The sequence below is a fragment of the Botryllus schlosseri genome, chromosome 13 (assembly GCF_051294905.1).
Source record: "Botryllus schlosseri isolate E-star chromosome 13, Bs_hap1, whole genome shotgun sequence".
NCBI classification, from domain to species: domain Eukaryota; kingdom Metazoa; phylum Chordata; class Ascidiacea; order Stolidobranchia; family Styelidae; genus Botryllus; species Botryllus schlosseri.
Window position 1 is genome coordinate 17,950,594 of NC_137248.1, and position 24,694 is coordinate 17,975,287.

The 24,694-nt window shown below is 40.2% G+C and overlaps 2 protein-coding genes across 3 annotated transcripts; both read right to left on the reverse strand.

Moving 5' to 3' along the window:
* Positions 1-2: 2 nt before the first annotated feature.
* LOC145453532 (monoacylglycerol lipase ABHD2-like) lies at positions 3-3,967 on the reverse strand. The gene has a single exon (XM_080331498.1). The coding sequence runs from the start codon at positions 3,782-3,784 to the stop codon at positions 2,594-2,596; it is 1,191 nt and encodes a 396-aa protein (XP_080187624.1). The 5' UTR covers positions 3,785-3,967; the 3' UTR covers positions 3-2,593.
* A 5,655-nt stretch (positions 3,968-9,622) lies between these two features.
* On the reverse strand, positions 9,623-14,367 carry LOC145454610 (diisopropyl-fluorophosphatase-like). 2 transcript variants are annotated; one of them, XM_080332605.1, is made up of 5 exons: positions 14,046-14,367; positions 13,764-13,980; positions 12,759-12,896; positions 11,547-11,760; positions 9,623-11,196 (listed from the first exon to the last, which is right to left on the reverse strand). In XM_080332605.1, exons 1-5 carry the CDS (start codon positions 14,156-14,158, stop codon positions 10,997-10,999), a joined length of 882 nt encoding a protein of 293 aa, XP_080188731.1. In that variant the 5' UTR covers positions 14,159-14,367; the 3' UTR covers positions 9,623-10,996. The 2 variants fall into 2 exon arrangements, with proteins under 2 accessions (XP_080188731.1, XP_080188730.1); XM_080332604.1 differs by having other exon boundaries at positions 9,623-11,271; positions 14,046-14,359.
* Positions 14,368-24,694: the final 10,327 nt, after the last annotated feature.

Here is a 24,694-nt window from a genome sequence, read left to right on the forward strand (position 1 = left end):
AATCTGCAGAATGAAAAATTATATCGTGTAATAGGAAAATTGGATAATACAATGCATATAATAATATAGCAGTTTATATACAATCAGTCAACTGGTACTAATAATCACTCGAGTATAAGATGTGCTTTTGAAATCTCAGGGGGTGCATAAATTTAGATTTCTGCGCGGAATTTACGCAGTTCTCCATTCAGCAAACACGTTGAAATACTGCGTTTTATGCATGAAATTCTATTTTTACGGAAGATTATTAAAAAAAGGTCATGCACGTCTTAAATGCGAGTAATTTGCGGCAAGCGAAATATTGTGTCTTATGCATAAAATTCGTTTTTTTTCATAATAATATTCAAAAAGGTCATGCACGTCGAGCGACAAGTGAAATCTGTGTGATCAGTTTTTACACAGCGTAAAAAGAAACTTGGAACTTTCGTTATAACACAGTATCATCTGGAGAAGATACAGACATACCAAGACCAACACAGTACAAGACTACTGATTGAGTTTAACAAACAGTGCTGTATCGATGCAACCACAGAGTACATGTCACGTAAAATGAACAGGCTAATTACGAAGTGCAAATCGATTTCTTAAAACAAATCACTTACGGGTGCAGCAAAGATGCAAGCACAGTATACAGACATCCTTTATTTGCAGTAACAATTACTAACTGGGATGGGATAGGCATGTCTTGAAAATTAGGCAGTCACAGTCCAATCTCTATCCGGAAATATTGATACTAGCTGACTTGATTGTCAATAAATGATTTTTTAACGTGGGCAGGAAAATACCCTCCCACAAATTAAAATACCGGATGAAGTGAAAATAATCCGAGAAATTAGAATTAAGTGCATCATGGTGATAGGAATCGAAAACAGTCAATTCATCTGTAAATAATACTCAATCAAGGCAGAATTTGAGTTAATCCAACGGCAATAGGATCAACTGCATCAACTCCACGGAGTACATCAGGGATGTTAAACTCCATTCGGGTAGCGGGCCTGATGCAAACCTATTCATCACTTGGTGCCCAGACATGTCAAATAATAGGCTACCAAAATGTTATCTCCTAATCCAAGCCATTGTTTTTCCATGAGAAGCTTCATAATCAAGCCTATAGATAATATAGTAAAATATATAACATTACGGATCATAGGGTGACTAGAATAAAAACATAACATTCCTGTCGGGCAGTTATATTGTGGCATATGACCAGGTTTGCCATTTTCTGTTTTGCAGGCTTATTTACGTGGAAGTATTCCTTAAATCTCAACTATTGATTGAAGTGTGCTGGACACAAGCATTTTTCGTTTACTCATCACAGGTTTACATTTGACATCCCAGGAGTAGAGGCAGCGGTAATTTGTTGAAATAATGTAGGCCTACAACACAAGATTGTGAAATACGTAGAGTGTGAGGCAAGCACTAGGCCATCTTGTGTTTACATATAACATATCGCTGGAGAAATTAAGTCAATGTGTATTAACATGGTTGGGTAGTTTCGAATGTCATCTGATGATCTAATTTTTGATAGAAGCATGCAACTATTCCATACCATCTGACCTCCACGAGGCAATCCGGACTAATCAAACAAGACAACCGATGGTAGAAACCAAATATTGCATAACTTGATTTTAAGAGCAGCGGTGAAGTGCGAAGAACGGATGCAAAGGGAAAGCTTCAAATCAGCAACCAAGTTTATGATTCAACCGTAATGGAACAGAACAATGATTGTACAAAAACTGCCCAAAGGTCAGTTTTTACCAACTCACACTTTAGGAAACTTCGGAAAATTTCCTAATTTACTGCAAGAAATCAGAGTACCAAAAAACATTGGAAATTCAGGACAATCACAGATGGTCCCATTGAGAGATTGCAAATGTGCATAGGTAGTAGGCACACATAGTGAAATAACAATTGAGTCAACTAACATATATAGGCCTATCCAAAACCCGAGCCAAGTCTAAAATTTTTTGAATTGAAATCTATCATTCAGAAGGAGCAGTAATTTAGAATATATCTCGATTTATAGTAGATGGATTGGAGCTTACACTAGAGCAAATTAAAAATAAATTTCATGTTCATCAACAATGTGAAGTAATGTACTTAAAAATATCAAGTCAATGAACAGTTCGATCGCAGCTATACACAGAAGAATTGATCTCACAGACAATAAAATTGTGCTGAAATAGTTCACCGCGACTGTAGTGTAGTATGGTACGAAAAAATTAGCAAATAATATAGGAATTTCAGCATATAGGGTTGAGACTGTCACATGCAGTTGAATATATGCTCTTTAAATCAGATTAGAGGTGATAGTCAACATGTAATTATGATACCAACTGGTATATTATGAAGGCCGGTTTAATGGATAGCCGCTGTCGCTGTTCAATACAGTCACATAATGAGTGCTCACATTAGATGCATAGCAAAAGGCATTAATGAAATTAGGATTGATATGAAGTTACTGTTACAGGATTATACTGTAGTCAATAACAAGAGAAGGCTATATTGAAGAAAGCACTGCCGCATGCATGATATTACATCGTTTAAAATCCTACAATGACTGGTAGACAAAAAATAGCAGGCATAATTGGTTTTAAACTGACTTTTTCACACCAACGTCAAGATACGCATCAAAATACTCAATGACTAATTTCTCTAACAAGCTCATATCGTCAGGTTTGTACCATTTTCCTGTATAGTATCCCAAGTGACCTCCGAACTTGAAACGTGCGAATATCGCTTCGGGATTTACTTTTTCCGCGAACGTTCTCGGGATATCATGCACCTCGTTTACCACTACTGGATCGTCTTCAGAATTCAATAGCAATACCGGGATCTTCACATTATTTATGACATGGCAACAGCTTGCTTTGTCCATGTATTCGTGCACAGTGGAGTGTCCGTCGAAATGTCTCAACAAACCGTCCTCAATATCATACAAAGATGTCGCCAGTTTCACTTTATCACTGTCATAACAAATTGAATCTCGGCTACTATCGTCAAATAAATCCTCCCAATGCGGCCTTATCACTTTTTTCATATTCATTGTAATCATCCGATTATAAAATTTCCTGTACCCGTTCTTCATTGGTTCCGTAGATCTAACAGCGTCATATCCTTGACATAGACTTATTGCACAAAGTATATCTTCCTGGTGCTTCACATTCTCGCCGAGATACTTCATAGCAATGTTCGCTCCCATACTATAACCCAGCATCATAAAAGTGCTGTCGGAATGTAATTTCTTTACAGTTGCGATCATAGAAGAAAAATACTTGGTGTCTCCGTAGGTAAATATCTTGGGGGATGTTAATTTCACATTAGGAAGAGACCCTATGTGGTTCAAGACAGCGATTCGATAACCTTCATTCATCGCATGCTCAACAAAAGTGCGGATGTAGGCTTTTTCAGAAGAATTTGCAATGCCTGGACATAACAAAATAGTACAATCAACTCCAGATCGATGCTCTTTAACCGGTTCAAATATATCGTATGTTATAGTTTCTCCAGAAGGCAATAGCTTGAAGTACCTTTTTCCCTTCGGTATTGGGGCATTCCAGCGTCCAACTTTTCCATAAAAGGCAGTTTGTACGTGACCACACTTGCCCCATATGCCTGGGGGGCGATAAACTTGATTTAGACTAGGGCATCTCTGCAGTATACTGGATAACCTTTTGCTTTCTTGATAGCTCAACGATGGAGATTCGTAGTTTTCGAATAGACGTAGAAATACGATCATGCGGTAGGTTACGGCGATGAATATAACAAGTATGACAAATCCCATACTATATGGTCACTATCTGTTTTGCAATTTGGAAAACTTGGTCCAAACTCAACCCCTAATCCGTGTACGATTCGCTGTTGTGACATGAGCGAATAAATACAACAAAAAAACACGCATCATGACTCCCACCCGGCAGTTCGATCGGCACATTAAATTTATTTATAGGCCTCGGTCAATGATGCGTGAAATCGACGAACTCGACATAAAAATAAACAAAGCCTGTGAGAATGACTTGCGCAAACTACCAATGTAGTTACGGTGAGATAACTACTTTTTTGTAGCTCCAGATCGAGCTCTAGTTGCCTATTAAAAAATTGTGTTAGGATAACTACAAAACACGTGTCGTCGTGTGGCCTGAATCGTGATACCGGTGTTCTGTTGAACCCTGTGGATCATTATCAGTTATTATTATCATCATGATCATCATCATCATTGGTTTATTAGCAATTTTATCAGTTCAATGCACCACAAAAATGCGATACAATGAAAAGACAGGAAGATGTCGAAGCGACTTGGAATAGTCTATGGAATCAGGCACCCACCTTGGCCTAGGCGATGTAAAGAGGAGGCATGCACACTGAATGAAAGTAAAGAATATAGAAGAAAAAACGACAAGGAATAGGGCGGCATGTCATGGGAAGCAAGGTCGATAGGTGAGTCATGGTCCGGTAATCTTGAGGATGGACTGTATTTATTTAGTAGTAATTGCTTGTATTTCGACTTGAATGTGGACATGCTCGTCGACCGTCGGACTGTCAGCATCATTGGTTTAATAATATTTTCATCATTTCAAAATACCACAAATCTTCGATTCAATGAAAATATAGACCGAGTATAGCAGGTATCACTCAAGTATTTTTCTGTATCATGGCATTTAAATTTTACTATCAATAAAAGAATTGCCTAAATAAGAACGATGCTTCACAATTTGTGCTCACTTTTAACCCGTAGAAGCGAAGTTATTACATCACATTTGTTTCGCTTTTGTACATAACTCAACTCATGTAGATAACTCATGGGGTTGACAGTAAACTTTAAAAAAAAAATTACCTACAATTGCCAGTTAGAATCGATCCAAATTTGTGAGCAGCGTTTTTAGGCGATCCAGGGGTGTCAAAAGCTATGTAAAACACGCGACACGCGATAACAACTCGTGGTGACCCGAGTCGTAATCGCAACCATATTGGACATCTTCGATCAGGCGTGTCAAAAACCATGTAAAACACGCGGTCAGCGAGAACAACTGGTGGTGGCCCGAGTCGGCAATTTGGATTTTCGCGTATTGGACAATATTTAACTGTTAAATATCCCATTTTTGGATTTGAAAACTTGAAACTCTACTCCAAAATATACTCGTGGACAAAATTATCATCGCTAACATGGTTATGGAACAGTGTCTCGCCCTGCTATCCGACAGGCATCAAGCATGTCTATGTCCATGTTCACAATCGATCCAGTCAAAATACAAACAATTTCTACTGAAAAATCAATACTAGTTATATCTCTCTATTTTACCTGCACACAACCTGACATATCGATCTCGCCTTCCCACACATACCACCTTCTATCACATGTCCTTTTATAGGCCTATTTATCTTCCTTTACTTTTCATTATAAGTGCGAAATGTGCAGAACACTCCATTTTATATTGCCTACGCCAAGTGGGTGTCTGATATCGAAGACTATATGTACTCCAGGTCGTTTCAACATCTTCCTATCTTTCATTGTATCACAGTCTTGTGGTAGATTAAAATAATGAAATTATTAGCAATAAATTGAATTTAAGTGAAAACCTGGAACTACTCATCAAACTTCACATCACATTCACGATTGCAACAAACTGTCATATCAAAACCTCGTGGCTTGCGTTGCGTAGCGTCTAGAGCATGGGGTAGGCAAACTACGGCCCGCAACACCTTTCTGTGCGGCCCGCGAGAGTCTAAAGAAACTTTTTTTAAATATTGATTAAATGCGTACTAAAAATCGAAATTATGCATGGACTTGATTAACTTTTTCTTAGTATATTTCACCATTATAATTCTAAGACAGTGTTTCTGAAGGGTGGCGCGAAGCTGAGCTCAACTGAAAAATTTTTTAGCGCCCCGCGCGATTTACATCCAATTCATAGCTAGTTATTGCTCTGTATTTAGACTGAATTACATGTTTAAAAGTCTCTCATCCACAGTCGTAACATTCCTGCCATCAAACTACCCGTTAGGTTTTCTAGCATCCTGGTTGCGTTTTGTGATGACGATAAAAGGGCGCGAAATCTTTCACCATCATAAGGGGCGCGGGGCGTGTCTTAAAAAGTTTGAGAACCACTGACCTAAGGTGAATACTTAGGCTAATATCACAGCGGGATAGCTGCGACAAGATTGACATAATTTGGATCTCCAGCAGTGAGATTTCAGATTGGCTGCTCCATTTTTAGTTATTTCAGTGATGTGCTTATAAAAAACGATTCGGGCGTATCTTAGGTAGATTCGTTGTCTGTATGCATAGAATGAGGGTATGCCTATATTTTATCTACACACAGTTGAAGCTTGTTTGAAGCTAACATGGTTATGATGCTGTCAGCATTGTGTGTCCCGGAACTGAACCAAAAGTGGAATTAGCAGAGGTGGTCAAAGTAGTCAAGAAAGCTACTCAAGTAGAAGTAGAAGTAGCGGCGAAAAATTCTACTCAAGTACGAGTAGAAGTACTTCTTCCATAAGCCACCTAAAACTGCTTGAAGTAGAAGTAGAATTTACTAACTTTAAATCTACTCAAGTAAGTAAGTAGTTTTGAAAACAGTCTTAATTCGTTCACATGGACTGTCAAAAGCTGCAAATTGAGCTATGCGGAAGGTGCAGAGATTCGTATTGATGCATCCCGAGAGGTATCAATTTTCGACAGAATAAGCATTCTTTCGCATCATGGGATGCAACTTATCGTCTTGAAATGGAAATGCGATATTAACCCTTTGTTTACTATAAGACCCCGTTTTAGAGAAAATCATGACATGGCCCTCCCACATATTATAAGGCCCCAAGCTTAGGCGAGAGCAATACGGAGAAGTTGTGTCGGATACGGTTTCAACACTTTGCGCGATTAGTATACGTTAATTACAAATAATGTGGATCGTAAAATTTATATTTAGTGTAGCTTTATTCTCGGAAAATAGAGGCATTTACTACACTTCCTTTTATGCTTCAACATGTGTGTTCTGCAGACAAAAGAACTGGAAGTAATTAGAACTCTTATTAGTATGATACTCGGAATTGAAAGGGAAATACAAATACCACTTCTTTTGTCAATAAAGCTTGTGATCTGCTAAAACAGGTGTAACAATAAAAAAATCCGGTTTTCCAGATTAGCAGGACACGTCATGGGCTGCTAGATTACGATATGATAGGTAATTGCTGAACAATGAAACGGTAGTTTCAAATGTTATGTTGGGCCATATTTACTGTGATGAAATATTTCATACGGGCGACAATGCGGTGTGAGCGAAACCAAGCAACCCGGTGCCTAAATTATATTCACTGATACTTTCGTGAAACATATTAGTCACTCCATAACTACTGTGCGCGAAGCGCAACAAAATTTCATGGCTTTACTTGACTTTTATGAATATGAAATGTTGGTACTCAGTGAAAACAGCCCCGAAATTCATCAGGCTATATCATTAGTATTAAGGGATTAGACTACTTCTACTTGACAAACTGAAAATAGCGAAAAGTAAGTAAGTAGATAACAAAATATTACGAAGTAGAAGTAGAAGTAGAGAAAATAAGATATACTTGAGTAAGTACCAGAAGTAGAGGGAAACTACTCGAGTACTTCCAAAAAGTAGAAGTACTTCGTTACTGACCACCTCTGGAATTAGTAAATCTATGAACAGATCGCTGCTCACAGATTTAATTTCAATCCTGTTCTAAGAACCGGGCCAACCGTCTTTCATCTCTATAGTTTCGACAAATTAGTTATTGAGGTCCGTCAGCCTATGAAATCTCGTCACTATAGGCTGTATCAGACGAGGCGATGTCGGCGGAGCGTTAGTGTTTGTTTTATCATCGCTGCCATCGGCCGAATCGCCGCCGATTTTAATTGACAAAGTCAATTAACTCGGCGACAACGCCGGCGATGAGAGAAGTTGGAGATGCGCTCATGCGTATCCATATATAAACCAGTGTCGATTTTGCTCAAGCCGTTTGGCGGACGGACCTTCTGGCGAGGCATTGCGAAACGAATTACTGCGATGTAGCACTAAATTATTGAGCTGCCCCATTTATCCAGTATAGGCCGGCGTTGCAAAATCGGATGCACCCACCACCTTTGAGTAGAAACAGCACGCGCACATTCTTCTACAATCTACAGCTATCATGGCAGTCAAAACTCGTGCTACTTTGAACTTTTTTGACCTACCCTTACAAATATCATACTACCATGGTTCCGAGAAGGTTTCATACGACAAGACATTGCAGCATGAACACATTGGACAGACATCATAACCATATTGCAGAATTAGTTTCGAATATTTTCGGCTAGTTGTTACTTTGGTTCTGGATAATTTTGACCAGACGTGACTTTTGACTTCAAGTTGAACGAAAAAATCGTCAGCTCGACAACCAAAACGGACAGTGTACCCCTTGTTATAGGACTGGTAGCACTCTAAAGCTGTTCTGTCAAAGGTCCAATCAAATATAAACCAGCTAACTCTAGGCCCTAGATGTATCTAGCTCCGCTGCACAATTGGGATTCTTCGGAATATTTATTCTGTTCGGATTTTCTGGATTATGGACAAGATTTTTCGGATTTGCATGGGTATTTGGATGAGATTGTTCGTATTCGGAAGGATTGCTCCTCAGAGCTTTGAGCTGTCGGATGGATTCGGATTCTCAGAAATCACTATCCGCCCATCACTGATCATAATACGGTAGTATGTACGTTGTACAGTACAGTGTACCTGACCTGTACAACAACTAAAAACCGATTCGCAGATGTCAATCATCCCCGAGCAGGTTTAAATGCAACTGGTCAACGCCTTCTGAAACTAATCAAGTGCAACGATCTCTCACATGATGGTAGAGAAATTATCGGCCGACATCGCCGGCATCACCTCGTCTGATACAGCCTAATATGTTTCTGACGCATGTACGATATTATCATAGTGTCCTATATGGTGTCGACACAGCCAAATCTCACGCCTCAGTGAAATTGTATCACGTCACAATTTCCATTTGGCTACAGGCAATTTGACGGTCATTTTTGACCGGCTTGCCGAGCATTAAATTTGGTAAAACGGGTGTCAATGAAAAGCTGACTCTGCACTGATTACGAAAATATAAATTTTATTCCGCTCGTGTCCCTGGAACTCCCACAATCAGCCTCGAATTTTTCATTGTTATGGAGATTGGCATTGGGACGCAACAATGGTGTATGGCTCTTTTTCTCTTGAGCTACTCTCTCGTTTCGCCAGACAGCTTTGTTATGTCCTGAGCTACTCTCTCGTTTCGCGAGACAACGTTGTTGCGTCCCAATGCCAATCTCCATAACAATGAAAAATTCGAGGCTGATTGTGGGAGTTCCAGGGCCACGAGCGAAATAAAATTTATATTTTCGTAATCAGTGGAGAGTCAGCTTTCGATTGATAGCCGTTTTACCAAATTTAATGCTCGGCAAGCCGGTCAAAAATGACAGCCAAATGGAAATTGTGACGTGATACAATTTCACTGAGGCGTGAGATTTGCTTGTGTCGACACGTTATAGGATACTATAATGTCATCAAAGCAATGTTTGGCTTGACACATATATTATCTCCATGTCCTCACTATATAATCAAATATCAATATTGCGTTTTGGTTTATAATCCCAATTGCCCGAAACCGGGATTAAGCTGCACATGCTCGAATGCTCCGATATCAAATCATTAATTCTAAAATATTCTACCCAATATCATGACACGTCAAATGTCTGCTAGCTGCAAAATTATTACGCGACAACTTTCACGATGTCATTATGCTTATGTCCTCTCGCATGGTGTCTTTGTGTCTTTGACAAATTATGACAATTTCAACCTAAATTTAATCCAAATATTTAAAAATGTACTTGTTCATGCCAGGCGTGAATATTAGCCTACAAAAGTAAATCACATATTCACGATGTGTGCGGAATGCCAATCTGAAAGGTCCCGTTAGATATGGTCTACTTAGAAATACATTGCGTAACCCTTTTGTTGCTGTTGCGGCCTGCGGTGCCATCAAAAACTGGTAAATCCACCCGCGAGCACATTTGAGTTTGAGACCCCTGTCTTAGATGAATGATCGACATGAAACATCATCGCTCCATCAAATATGCCGCACCTAGAGTGTGGAACAGTATCATGCCGGCTCTCGGCTATCCGACAGTCGTCGAGCATGTCCACATTCAAGTCGGAATACAAGCTACTCTATTTCAGGCTTACCATACGCCCTCTTTTAAGAGGATTTGTCCTCTTTTTTGACTTTTTTGAAAGTGTCCTCGGAGGACGCCCTTTTGTCCTCTTTTTGAGATTTTGTCATCTTTTTTGAAAATTTAGGTCAGATTCAGAGCAAATTGCGAGTGATATGCTGCAAATTAGCACAGAAGTGAAGCTCCGGCGGATATTTCGGAGTGAAAAACGGTGATTTTAGCTCTGAGCGAAAAGATGACCTTTTTTTAGTCATCTACCTGGCAACGTGGAGAGAAAAACGGTATTTTGAGCTCTGAGCGGAAAAGATGACCTTTTTTTAGTCAACCGATCACAAAGTGGGAAAAATCCACCGGTTTTTGAGAATTCTTCTCCGGTTTTGCAAGTCTAAAATTTCTGAAAAAGTGTCCTCTTTTTAGATTTCCAAACTATGGTAAGCATACTGTATTTAGTCATCCATCCAGTTTACCGGGGCACGGCCTGACATATCGATCTCGCCTTCCATCGCGCGTGTCACCTCATTTAGTCTCATTTCCTTTATATTATCTTTTACTTTTCATTCAATGTGTATGCCTCCTCTCTACATCGCCACGCCCAGGTCGGTGTCTGATTTCAAAGACTACTGCAAGTCGTTTCGGGATTTGAAAGATATATTCACATCATCAAACTTTCTGCTACCCATCTTTGTACTCTAGATGAGTAAATAATGAGTCTAATCAATTCTCGAGTATACACACTGAAAGTGAACATTTAGCGTACCCTATTAGCTAGCTAAAGCTGCTTTATTCGCAATACATTGGCTTTCCTTTGCTTTCCCACTCGAACATCCAAACACCATGAGAATCGTGCTCAGTAACGTAACACAAATTGGTCTTGGGTTTGAAATGCAGGTTGGAAGGTGCTTTAAACGGACATTCAATCCTCTTCTCGAGTTTCCCGTCTTGAGTGAACACTTCCAAATGCGATGCGCCATGGTGTGCAACTATCAATCGACCAGTTGCATCAAAGTCCATCCCGTCAGGGCCGCCTACACCCATTGGGGTGTCATATCTTTCAACTATTCAATGACATTAATATTTGATAAAATAATATGTTAACGTCGAGGGGTTATCTACGTACTTGGTGCATCGGTCCACGTTAACCGGGAATTGAGGCCAAAAATATCAACATCTAAATTAGTTACACTTTATTGGAAGCAAGAACTTGGGTCCAAAATTATAGTAGGGCTTTATTCGTACTTAGCCCGATGCTCGCTGATTCATTTATCTGTGAAAGCTCTCTATGCTTAGAAAAGGGCCTGGGAAGCGTCTAATTGCCGTAAATATATCTCACCTGCTGGCAGTTTCGCCCATAGTCGTTTGTTTGATAATTTTCCGGGTCCCTCAATATCAAATGCAAGAATGCTTTGCGTCAAGCTCTCAGCCACTAAGAGAGTATTCTCTCCTTGTACGACAATGCCGTTGCTGAATTTAATATTTTGGTCCAATTTAACCAATATCGGTACAGAGGCCCCTTGCTCCAAGCAGTAAATCAGTCCTTGTGGATTCTACAAAATGAATCGTGGCATGGTATATATGAATGATCAATTCTATCTATAGAGAAGTATTAATAGCCTTCATAGACCGATTTTTAGTATTCAATTTGTGTCGACCGTGAGTGTTAAAATAGCGACACATTTGTAAAATGTTCGAAAAGCTAATATGATCTTCTGAAAGTCGTAGTTTACAACAAGACGAACCTCGTTGCTGGTGACTCGTGTCATGTTGAAGCCTGCAACGAAATGTTTGCTGCCTGCAACGCGACGGAATGTGCTATAACTGCTATTAATCACTGCAACAAAATTTATCAATATACTTTGCCATGCAACAGTCAATATATGAGTCGCAAATCTCAGCGTTCTCAACAAAGCATTCTTCAAGATATTCACAGTCAAATTCGAAAATCGCAGGATGACGTCACTCCCCCCACCATCATCAAAGTCTATCTACCATGAACGGTCGTGATTAGAAAACGACTTGCAATTTTGCAATCCGACATATCCTAATCCTAAAACACCCTGTAGCCTATCTGTCAAATATATAGCACTCAGTTTTCCACAATGGCTCGTAGTCGTTCTCCTATCTTTAATGGTTCTCAAATCGACCAGTATAAAGCTGGAACAGCAGATCTTCTGCCGCTAAAAAGAATATATTTATATATATGTATATTCTGGTCATATCTTGTTAGTGCCGTGTTGCTAGTCGGTTATTCATTGATGAATTGATCTCTGTTACACGCTGTTATGCACGGTGTGTTCTAATATGCGATTCGTGAGTCTGTCCTTATAATTATATTACGCTACAAAGGCAAAAGTCTGTCAATATTTCGATTTTGTTGAACCGCATTTACAAACGCCCGCTTTTGATGGGATTCGAAGTAGGAGATATTGCAGTGGAATAAATTTGACAATATCAACATTCACCAGCTCAAAAACCATCATATAGACTTTTTTCACTTGGCACGCCACATATGGACTTGGACGTTTATGCAGCAAAAACATCCTACCGTGTAAATACTGGGAATGTCTTCATCAGCTGGCGCGATTGGGGTACCGGGCGCTGTAACCCACAAGTTCCCATCATCGTCAAAAATTAGATCGTTGCAGCCTTTCAAAGCATTTCCATCAGCGTCGAGACTAGACACCTACGCGAGAATATGCAAGAAAGCAACACAAACATCGGCCGAAAGCATTTATTATCGTAACTTACTTGTATAGTCTGTATACTAGACATCATTTCAATCATATATACTTAAAGTGAACTCTCAGCGAGAAAGTGTGTATTCACACCATATACGGCCGGGTGTGAATATATAGTATACACTCATACAGCCGTGACGAAAGCAGAACCGACCTCAGACTTACACCACGGTATAAATGAAACACAACATTTCCATCTAAATGATGCTTGCATGTATATAGGGACGTATAGGTACGTATAGGGAGGCACGCATGTCAGCACGTATACGACCTAGGTATATAACCTAGGGTTACCATACGTACTCTCTTAAGAGGATTTGTCCTCTTTTTTGAAAGTGTCCTCGGAGGACGCCCTTTTGTCCTCTTTATTGAGATTTTTTCCCCTTTTTTGAAAATTTAGGTCATATTTAGAGCAAAATGCGACTGATATGCCGTAAATTAGCACAGAAGTGACGTTCCGGCGGATATTTCGGAATAAAAAACGGTGATTTGAGCTCTGAGCGAAAAGTTGACTTTTTTTTATTAGTCACCCGACCACAAAGTGGGACAAATTCACCGTTTTTTGAGAATTTTTCACCGGTTTTGCAAGTCTGAAATTTCTGAAAAAGTGTCCTCTTTTTAGATTTCCAAAATATGGTAACCCTACTTTAACCAATCCTTAATGAGATGATGGGCCTCACATACTGAGCCTATGTGAGACCCACAGTCTCATTAGATTACTTATATCTGGCCTGCCCGTCTAAACAGTTGCACACCCCCAACCTACACGTAGCCTCTACTGTTGATGAAATATTATATCTTGATCTGCTTACTTGTTTGCAAGTACGGTCGACAGGATTAAATTTGAGAATTCCAAGTCGCATATCGGCGATCCACATATTGCCCTCTTTATCGAATTGGCATCCAGAAGGTCGTCTGCCGTATCCATTCGCCGATGGGGCTGAAACAGTCGTGAGTGCGCCGGTGGATAAGTCAATCTTGTTCACAGTTCCAGATACTCCATCAACGTAGTTTTCGGGATCTATTTCCCTATAAATTTAAAATCATTATCTTATACCACACATACCTACGTCCAGTAGCCTATCGCCTTATACCTTGTCTGAAAAGGAGCAACTACATAGAACGAACCCGTTGCGTCAAACACCGGGCCTTCAGAACCAGGTATTCCGTCACAAATTTTACAGAATTTCGGTCTGACCACATTCATCACGTTTGCAGATCTTGCAGGCACTACTGATTCACTCTGATACTGTTAGTAGTTGCTGTGTATTTGGTGAGATTAAATGGTGTTCACAATATAAACACTGGCGAGCACCAGATCCCTGCTCTTTAGAATGTATAGATAAATATATACAGCAACAATCGTTGAAAATGAAAACACAAAGCAAATGATTGAATTGGAATTGCAACTCTTTGTTTGATCTGTCTATCGCCTCGGCGATGAAGCACTTAATTGTTTTCTATTGGTAGACAACGCTATAGATCTAAAAGCGGGACTTGATGTCACGATGCAGTTAATATTATTACATTTAGATTCAAGCTAGCGCAAAGTGCACGACATTCACGTTTTAACAACTACATTCATATCACGCACTATATCTGCAAATAAGCCTTTATACATTCTTCGTGCGATGAGAAATTGCAACGCAACGATAACGATGAAAGTGCAGGACAATGGTCATGGATAGCGTGTGTTCTGCCAACAGAAAGGACAACACATCGCTCAGAGATCTTAGAGAACTCAAAGTGGCTAATAATATCCCGGGTATTTTGCTAAGATGTACGAATTTTATTGAGGGTAGTGGTCCCCAACCGGCATGCCCACGGCTCAGTACTGAAGCGATTCGGTCTTCCCGACAAATTTCCAATAAATATTTTTTGAAGACATTCTTTGCGAAATCAACATAATCCACATAATTATTGAGTGCGATTTGAATAAATTTGGAATATTTTGGTAAACTTTTTGTAACAACAGAAACAATCTATGTCCCTCTCCCCTTTGTTGGGCTGCAATCGAATAAGCACAAGTGGACAGGTCCACGGAGACAAGATGGTTGGATATCACTGATCGGGTATATATAGCCCCCTCGCACCTCTGTCATGAAATGTTTTTTATACCCCCTATCCAGGATCGAAACAGCAATTTTTCAAGCCGCCGCCAAACGCTGGTATTCGGGGGTAGAATTGGTTGTTAGAATGGATAATTTCCAAACTAATTTGAACATATACGACTGGAAATTTCCTTACATCAAAAAATTTTGAATTGAATAAAATAGTATTTACGGTGGCCGATTCTTTGTTTATTTATTATAGTTGTGCTCACCGTAAATACTATTTTATCCAAATCAAAATTTTTCGACGGCAATAACTCCGCTTCCACTGGTTGGAATTGAACCAAATTTGGTGAGCATCGTTTCTATAGACAGCCCAACACTTTCATGAGGTGAACAGAAAATTTTCAAATTTTTTATTTTTTATTTTTACGTAATAAATAGAAACTTTCTTCTCCTGTAGCAAAGCGGTTACTGGCTGGCATTGAACCAAATTTGGTGTGTAGGCTTAAATTATTTAACCTAACAATTTTATCTAGTAGCCAGTACGATTTGAGAAAAAAGTCATTTTTGAAGATCCTTACTCTATATTAGGTTACCTCTACGACGTCACCGATCTTCAATTGTGATTCATGACGTAGCAGCTGCCTGACATCGTGGTGTGGCTCATTAGGAATTAAAATTGAAAATATACGATCAGCATGGTTCTTCTAAAGGAGAAGGTTCCCGACACCTGGTGTAGCCTATACTGTAGTCTACAGCGGGGATTGGCAAACTGTGGCTCTTTCCTCTTTGAGCCTGTGATTGCGGCTATTTAATGATTGTTTCACCATTTCGCCGGAGAGGTTTACCCTAAGATTATAAATTGATGCATTATATCACGTATTAACAATATGTTTATTGCTTTCGTGTTGTTTCTTTCCTTATGATTTATGTAGCACTTGTTAAAAGGCAGGCGAAGGTGTCATTACAAGGTTCGATATTTGCAATTGAACTCTCGAATCGAGTTCACATAAACGTTTCACCTGCAACAATGGTGCATAGTCGTCAATCAATGAAAAATCATTGTGATCAACAATCAACTTGATAATTATTCGCGGTAGTGCAGGTCACGATCATTTCCGGCTAACAATGGGGAATACGGCTCTTCCATTTGTATTGTAAAGGCTAGCAATAACTGCAGAGTTTGGCTAAGAAAATGTCGTTGAGCGATAAATTGCAAGAAATGAAAGCATGAAGAGGAAAATATTACGTTTAAATTAGAACGAGTAGAAGATTTTGCATTCAGTGATAATGGAGGTAAGCCACTTTTTCTCATCTGTAAAGATTCTCTCGATAACCACAAAGGGCGATTCCCTGCACAGACAACCGATGTTCCCACCACTAATTCCAAACAGGATCAACTTTATTTCATGAAAATTGGACTTTGGGGTCAAAAGTTACGTAACTTTGATAATTGACAATTTTCTGCTCATTTCGGGTCGGCACTTTCAGGTTTTATCAATGCAATATTTAAGAAGGTGTAGTTAGATGTTAGACGACAGTTGAGATACGGCACTTGGATCTATTTCAAGCTTGTCTGATCGTCTATATTTCCGAATGAAATTTAATGCCCTATATCTTAGGGTCAAAGGTTAAATTGAGGGGGAATTTGGTAAATGGTCTAAAATCAGTCAGGCGTTACACGATTTGGACTGCGGATTGCTCAAAAACATATTGAAATATTTTGGAAAATAGGATCTTAAATGACAGGTTGCTTCAAGGAGACTTCGTTCATAGCTGTGCGATTTGGGGTTTGAGACTGTAGTGTAAAGCACTGGTTCTCAACCTTTTTCACCTCGCGGACCGGTAAAATTTCAAAAAATGTCTGACGGACCGGTGGACTTTCAAAAATTGATATTAAGTCAAAATGTAAAGTATGCAACCGTTTTTACAATTATATGGTGCCAGAGAGTGACATTTAGAGGGTTTTGCTATCCATGTGATTTTATGGTAGTGAGTCTGCTGAGTCGAGGTAAAACTGCCTTGTTCAGATAAACGTTCTACCGCCGAGAGTCGTTTACTGTCTTTCGCGCCGAAGACCGTGAGTTTAACCGACCACGCCAACTCGTATGATATTCTTCTCTCTGACAATATCGAAAGAAGAAGCGTTTCGGAGTCGAACCAAGCACTTCTTCGTGCTACTTTGCTCATTGCCCACCACCACCCGATGCATGAGGCTACTCTGGCAACTGCGAATACGATGCCCCGCACGAAAACACATTACAGCAGCTATACCGGCCATCCGAACATCCGGGCCGAAATAGCCCTTCGTCAGTCCACCGCCAAAACGTTTGTCTCGTGCCTCCACAGGGCGATAAGTCAAACTTCCAGGGGCTTCGCCCCTAGATCCCTCAGTTAGTTTGATGTTTTCACCTGTAAGCGTACTAGTGAGCACATTCATTCTATTCAGCTTGAGCAGAGAGTGAAAACTTTCGATAATTCATGACTGAATCGGTTTTATCGCTGCCGAATTTTTGGCACACCTTTCTGAGTCTCATGTTAGCTTAAACTTCATTATGTGTTGGTATGCTACTTCGTGGCGTGGTAATGGCTGACGCTGAAATACCTATTTCTATAAATAATGCGTGTTTCTCGGAGAAGGGCACATAATAAGCAAGACGTTTATTGACACTTAATCGCATAAAACGCGAAAAGAAATTGAAAGCTGTTGGAAAACGTTTCAAAAACATACGCTACGATTTATGTTCCTTCACAAAAAATCTTGCGCCATATCAAGCTCCGCCCTCTGGGCGGTTTGGGGTTCCACAGTTACGGTCATGCACAAAACGAACGAATCGAAAACTAATGATCGCGCAAACTGCGCTGTTTAGTGATGAGTCATCTCTGTATCTGTACTTTTCGCTCGCATTTTGTCAAATGACACTTCTTGAACTTCAAGTCAAATCGAACATGTTTCCAGCCCTAATGTTACGTTACGAAGTTCTGAATCAGTTTAAAATTTTATGTTTTATTTATTTTCTCAATAGACAAGCCTTCAACATTACATCTTAAAATTAAGGTATAAAATTGTAATATACCTGGCGGACCGGCAGGAATGTCGTCGCGTACCGGTACCGGTCCGCGGATCGGCGGTTGAGAACCACTGGTGTAAAGTGATGAAATTGCAGTTTCAAGAGCACATTTCATTTGCACGTGGAAATGCAGTAGTAGTAGGGTGTGTTCGGACATCGATTATGAGGTGTGTGTGGACATCATGTCTGGGGTGTGTTCCGACATCATGTCTTGGGTGTGTTCGGACTGTGCTGCTATTCGAACATCGTGTCTGGGGTGAGTTCGGATTGTTTTGCCCCTGGGACATCGTGTCTGGGGTGTATTCGGACATCATGTCTTGGGTGCGTTCAGGCAGTTTAGCAACTCGGACATCGAGCCGAGGGTGTGTTCGGAATGTGTTTCCATTCGGACATCATGTCTAGGGCGTGCTCGGACATCATGTCTCGGGTGTGTTCGGACTGTTTTGCAACGCGGACATCGTATCTGGGATGAGCTCGGACTGTGTTGTCATTCGGACGTCGTGTCTGGAAGGTGTTCGGACATCATGTCTGGGGTGTGTCCGGACTGTGTTGCTACTCGGACATCGTGTCTGGAATATGTTTGTGATATGGCAAACATGCCTCAGACCTGATAGCTGCCCACTATTTTAATCTGGACATGTGTCGTAGCTGATACCTGCGCACCAAATACCCCCAGGCATAGTCCGGACCAGATATCTGTGGGCTTAGTGGACACATACATGCGGCAGACGTGATACCCACGTCCTAAACGACATTTGGCCTATATGGCATCTATATTTGCGGTTTTTGCTGATATCTGCGATAGCTGGGTATATCTACAGCAGTGATAGCCAGAGGTGGTCAGTAACGAAGTACTTCTACTTTTTCGAAGTACTCAAGTAGTTTTCCTCTACTTTTGGTACTTACTCAAGTAAATCAGATTTTTGCTACTTCTACTTTTACTTCGCAATATGTTGTGATCTACTTACTTACTTTTCGCTACTTTCGGTTTGTCCAGCAGAAGTAATTTAATCCCCCAATAAGAGCCTGAGGAATTTTGGGGCTGTTTCACGGAGTACCAACATTTAATTTAAACATTTAAAGTAAAATAAATCCCAGAACTTTCGTTGCACTTAGCGCACAGTAGTTTCGGAATGACAAATATGTTTTCACGAAAGTATGGGTGGAAATAATTCAGGTGGTGGGTTGCGTGGTTCCGTTTCCACCGCATTGTCGCCCATATGAAATAATTCATCACAGTATATGTGGCCCACCATGTGTGAAACTGATGTTTCGCAAGCTAGCAATTACTTATCATATCGTAATGTAGCAGTCCATGGCGTGTCCTAATCTGAAAAAGTGGACTTTTTTTAGCTTTAGACCTGTTTTAGCATACCACCTTTGAAACTTTCTGGACTAAATACATGAAATACATTTTCCGCCTTTAGAAGTAGTATTTATATTTCACTTTCGATTCCCAGTTTCATGCTTTGATTTCTAATTAGTATCAGTTCTTTTGTCTGGAGAACACAGATGTTGAAGGATACAAGCAAGTGTATAGTAATGATTTTAATTTCCGGAAATAAAGCTACACAATATGGGATTTTTTATGATCTAGCATATGTTTTATCAACGTTTGCTAATCGCGTAAAGTGTTTACACCGTATCCGATACAACTTTTCTATATTGCTATTCTACTAAACTAAGGGCCTTATATAATATGGGGGAGGACGCCATATCTATATCATGACATTTTCTAAAACGGGCTGTTCGAGTAAACAGAGGATTAGTATCGCATTTCCATATCAATACTATCATTTTCATTCCATGATGCGGACGAATGCTTATGCTGTCGAAAATTGAATACCTCGTGGTATGCATCAGTATGAATAAAGCTCTGCACCTTTCGCAAAAATCAATTTGCAGCTTTTGACAATCCACGTGAACGAATGGCGATCTTTTTCACAACTACTTACTTACTTGAGTAGATTTAAAGTCAGTAAATTCTACTTCTACTTCAAGTAGTTTTAGGTTGCTTATGGAAGAAGTACTTCTACTCGTACGTGAGTAGATTTATACATCGCTACTTCTACTTCTACTTGAGTAGCTTTCTTGTAACTTTGACCACCTCTGGTGATAGCTGAGTATAACCACAGTAGTGATAGCTTTGGATGTACTCAGCTATCTCTACTGTGAATGTGGATATACTCAGGTACCACTATACTGTGGAAAAACCCAGATATCAACAAAAACACGTCGTTTAGGACGCGGGTATCACGTCTGACGCGCATATCTGTGTCCATTAAGCGCGCATATATCCGGTTCGGACCATGCCTGGGGGTATTTAGTGGCAGGTATCAGCTCCGGAGCATGTCCGGATAGAATTAGTTCGCAGATAACAGGTCTGAGTCATGCCTGGCGCAACACAAACATATCCCAGATACTATATGTCAGAGTGACAGCACAGTTCTAACACACACCAGGCATGATGTCTGAACACCGCCTCTCAGACACGATGTCCTAGGGACAAAACCGTCCGAACTCACCCCAGACACGATGTTCGAATGGCAACACAGTCGTAACACACCCAAGACATGATGTCGGAACACACCCCAGACATGATGTCCACACACACCCCAGAATCGATGTCCGAACACACCCTACTACTACTGCATTTCCATGTGCAAATGAAGTGTGCTCTTGAAACTGTAATTTGATCACTTTACAGCCTCAAAACCAAAATCAAACAGCTATGAACGAAGTCTCCTTGAAGCAAACTTTCATTTGAGATCCTATTTTCCAAAATATTTTGAACGTTTGTGAGCAATCCGCAGTCTAAATCGTGTAACGCCTGACTGATTTTAGACCATTGACCAAATTCCCCCTCAATTTAACCTTTGACTTCAACCTACAGGGCATTGAATTTCGCTTGGAAATATAGACGATCAGACAAGCGTAGAATGAATCCAAGTGCCGTATCTCAACCGTCGTCTAACATCTTGCTGCACCTTCTTGAATATTGCATTGATAAAACCTGCAAGTGCAGACCCGATATGAGCAGAAAATTGTCAATTTTCAAAGTGACGTAACTTTTGACCCCAAAGTCCAATTTTCACGAAATAAAGTTCATCCTGTTTGGGATTAGCTCATCAGTGCATGTACCAAATTTCAGGAGATTTGAAGAGGTAGTGGTGGAAACATCAATTGTCTGTGCAGGGAATTGCCCCAAAGCTAGTAACTTGAATCGTCATTACGAAACCAAACACCAAAACTTTTCCTCGAGTTAGACAACGACGATGGAGTAATAAGATTTCCGAGCTGAAATCTTCCTCAGTAGCACCTAAAGGAACTGCTCCACACAGCGTTGATGTCATATCAGCCTGATTTCAAACACATTGCAGTCCCAGGGGAGAGTGGAGAGACGTATCACCACACAATAATTAACTTCATTCGATAGCCTATATATTTCATCGTGACGGAATGAATTCGTATTTTTATGTTGTGGCTCTTTTAAAACTAACATTTTCGATATGCGGCTCGCGCATGAAGCGGGTCTGCCCAGTGCCCACCACCCTGCTGTAGCTGTATACTTAGCAACAGTTCTTTGGCAAAAGGAGAGAGAAGCAGTACTTTGTACCATAGTGTCCTATATGGTGTCAACACAAGCAAATCTCACGCCTCAGTGAAATTGTATCACGTCACAATTTCAATTTGACTACAGGCAATTTGACGGTCATTTTTGACCGGCTTGCCGAGCATTAAATTTGGTAAAACGGGTATGAATCGAAAGCTGACTCTCCACTGATTACGAAAATATAAATTTTATTCCGCTCGTGGCCCTGGAACTCCCACAATCAGCCTCGAATTTTTCATTGTTATGGAGATTGGCATTGGGACGCAGCAATGCTACAATCTCTATAGTGGGACAATTTAGTAATACAAAAGAAAAAAATAAGAATAACAACACGGACAGACACCAACTATAAGCAACGATAGCTAGTGGGAGTTCTTAAGATGATACAAAAATTCTTTCTGCCGACGATGAAATGTAGATCTACCCTTGAATAGTACTGAAAACAAATCGCCACATAAGTTCAGGGCGCAAGCCGGGTCGTCAATCAAACGCTGGAAATGTGGAAAATATGGCGGTCAATCAAATGCCACGCCTCCTTCACTCCCATATATGAGGGAAAAATTCGAACACAGGAATTGTGAATTATACTGTTACGTAATAATCAGAGACGCAATCGTCTTATAGATCGACCATAACGACATGTAATCTACAATTTTGCAAATATATAATCGTGTTGTTATGCTGATATGGAGAGGATACCGTACTCGCGAGCAAGGTAATTTAGATTCGAAGGTACATTGTAGATTACCCTAATATACTATACAGCCCTTCCGAGTCAAAAATCAAAATTAATCCAAAACGTAATGCCGACAAATGTATGAAACTCTAAAGCAAATATTGGAGACTCCATTTATTTTATGTGCGGTGTACTAGGCTCTACTGAAGTTTCTGATACTTAACTTAATTTTGAATGTTTAGTCTTGTAAGAAATGAAACAGTTGTTTGCTACCCTCTATTACAGTGGTTCTCAACCTTTTTCACCTCGCGGAGCAGTAAAATTTCAAAAAATGTCTGGCGGACCGGTGAACTTTTAAAATTGAAATGAAGCCAAAATGTGAAGTATGCAACCGTTTTTTGTAATTATAGGGTGCTAGAGTGTGACATTTAGAGGGTTTTGATCGTAATTAATTATCTTCATGATGGCATCCATGTGATTTTATGGTAGTGAGTCTGCTGAGTCGAGGTAAAATTGCCTTGTCCAGATAAACGTGCTACCGCCGAGAGTCGTTTACAGTTTTTCGCGCCAAAGGCCGTGGGTTTAACCGATCACGCCAACACGAATAATATTCTTCTCTTTGACAATGTCGAGAGAAGAAGCGTTTCAGAGTAGAACCAAGCACCTTGTCGTGCTACCTTGCTCATTGCCCACTGCCATCAGACGCAGGCTACTCTGGCAACTACGAATACAATGGGTGCCGCAAGACAACACCTTATAGCAGCTATACCGGCTGGATCTTGAAACTAAGGTATAAAATTGTAAGATACCTGGCGGACCGGCAGGAATGTCGTCGCGGACCGGCACCGGTCCGCGGACCGGCGGTTGAGAACCACTTCTCTATTATACAGACAAATATTGCTCAATGGTACTGTCGAAAATTAACTAATTTTGTTTAATAAGTAGGGCGATTAATTTTTGACCTAAAAACGGACGATTTTGAACCGAAAATGAGTTTGATATTTTTTAACATTGCAAACTTTATTTTGACAAAATTTTGCCCTCGAGTTGGCCCTATTTAAATTAGGAATTGTTGCATAAAATGCGAGAATTGTACTACCTACAGTGGCGACTGTGTGCTATAAGGCTTACGGTCCCTCCTCGTCATCCTGGTTTGTACCGGATTTTCACAGGTGTGACAAATACTTGAATGTATCTATTCCACATTTCTGGTTGGAACTGTCTGTCCGTACGGAGTAGCTCGGCAAGAATAGAGCAAAAACGTTTAACAGCAGTATGTGTGTTGATTATTGCATGTCGGCATGTCAACTTATTTGTTTGATAGTTTATGCTTGATATTGAGTATAGATCAGGGGTGGGCAACCTGCGGCCGTAGAGGGAAATTTGTGCGGCCGTGACACGTAATTTAATTACTATGTGTTGGCGGCCGTCAACAGGCAATTAGAATTTACGTCTTGACTTCCGAATTTTTGTGAGATTTTAATTAATCTTGAAGTATTTTTCGCGCTTTGCGCGATTCAATGCTACACTTCATTTTTCGACTTCAATATAGTATCGCCCTTTGCATTATGAGCCCCACAGATGCAAACAGTAGAGGAAGATGATACGCCCCATATGTAAATACCAACTTCGAATCGTGTACTTCTCACGAAAGAAATTTGTTTCTGGTACGTTTTAGACGATTCCAATATATTTCCACTATAGCCTACCGACAATCCTGATGGAAGGTCAAGAAATAACAGCATGCGCAAAGTGACTAATAACAATTGGTTCGACCGAAGATGCATCATCATGTGTAACTTGCCCCAAGTTTTCGAAGACACTACCTTCATCAAGTGCACCAGTGAATCTGATCACATGGGCTGATAAAGCACAAATATTTGATGGTAATATGTGAATCTACTAATATTAATGACCAAATTCATTTGTGAATCTGAGAAACTTTTCGCGCGACCATAACATTTCCCAGTAATTATTCACAACATGGCCACTCGCTATTTCGGTGCGTATAGTAAGCTGGTGTGAGAAAATCCGGATTTCATAGGAAATGGACATGGACAATTTTACATGGGAATTTTGCGCCCAGTTAGTTCATCACGGCTTATGCAATGGAATGCGGTCGTATAGGCTACATAAGTAATTGAAATGCGGCCGTGAATAGCAAAAAAGTTGCCCACCTTTGGTATGGATAGACAACGGACAACTAGCTGGAGCAGCGGTTCTCTAACTTTTTTGGACACGTCCCCTTGAATCCTTCATGGTAGTGAAAAATTTCGCGCCCATAATCGCCATATTAAAAACTAATAAAAAGAGCAACATGATTGTTTGC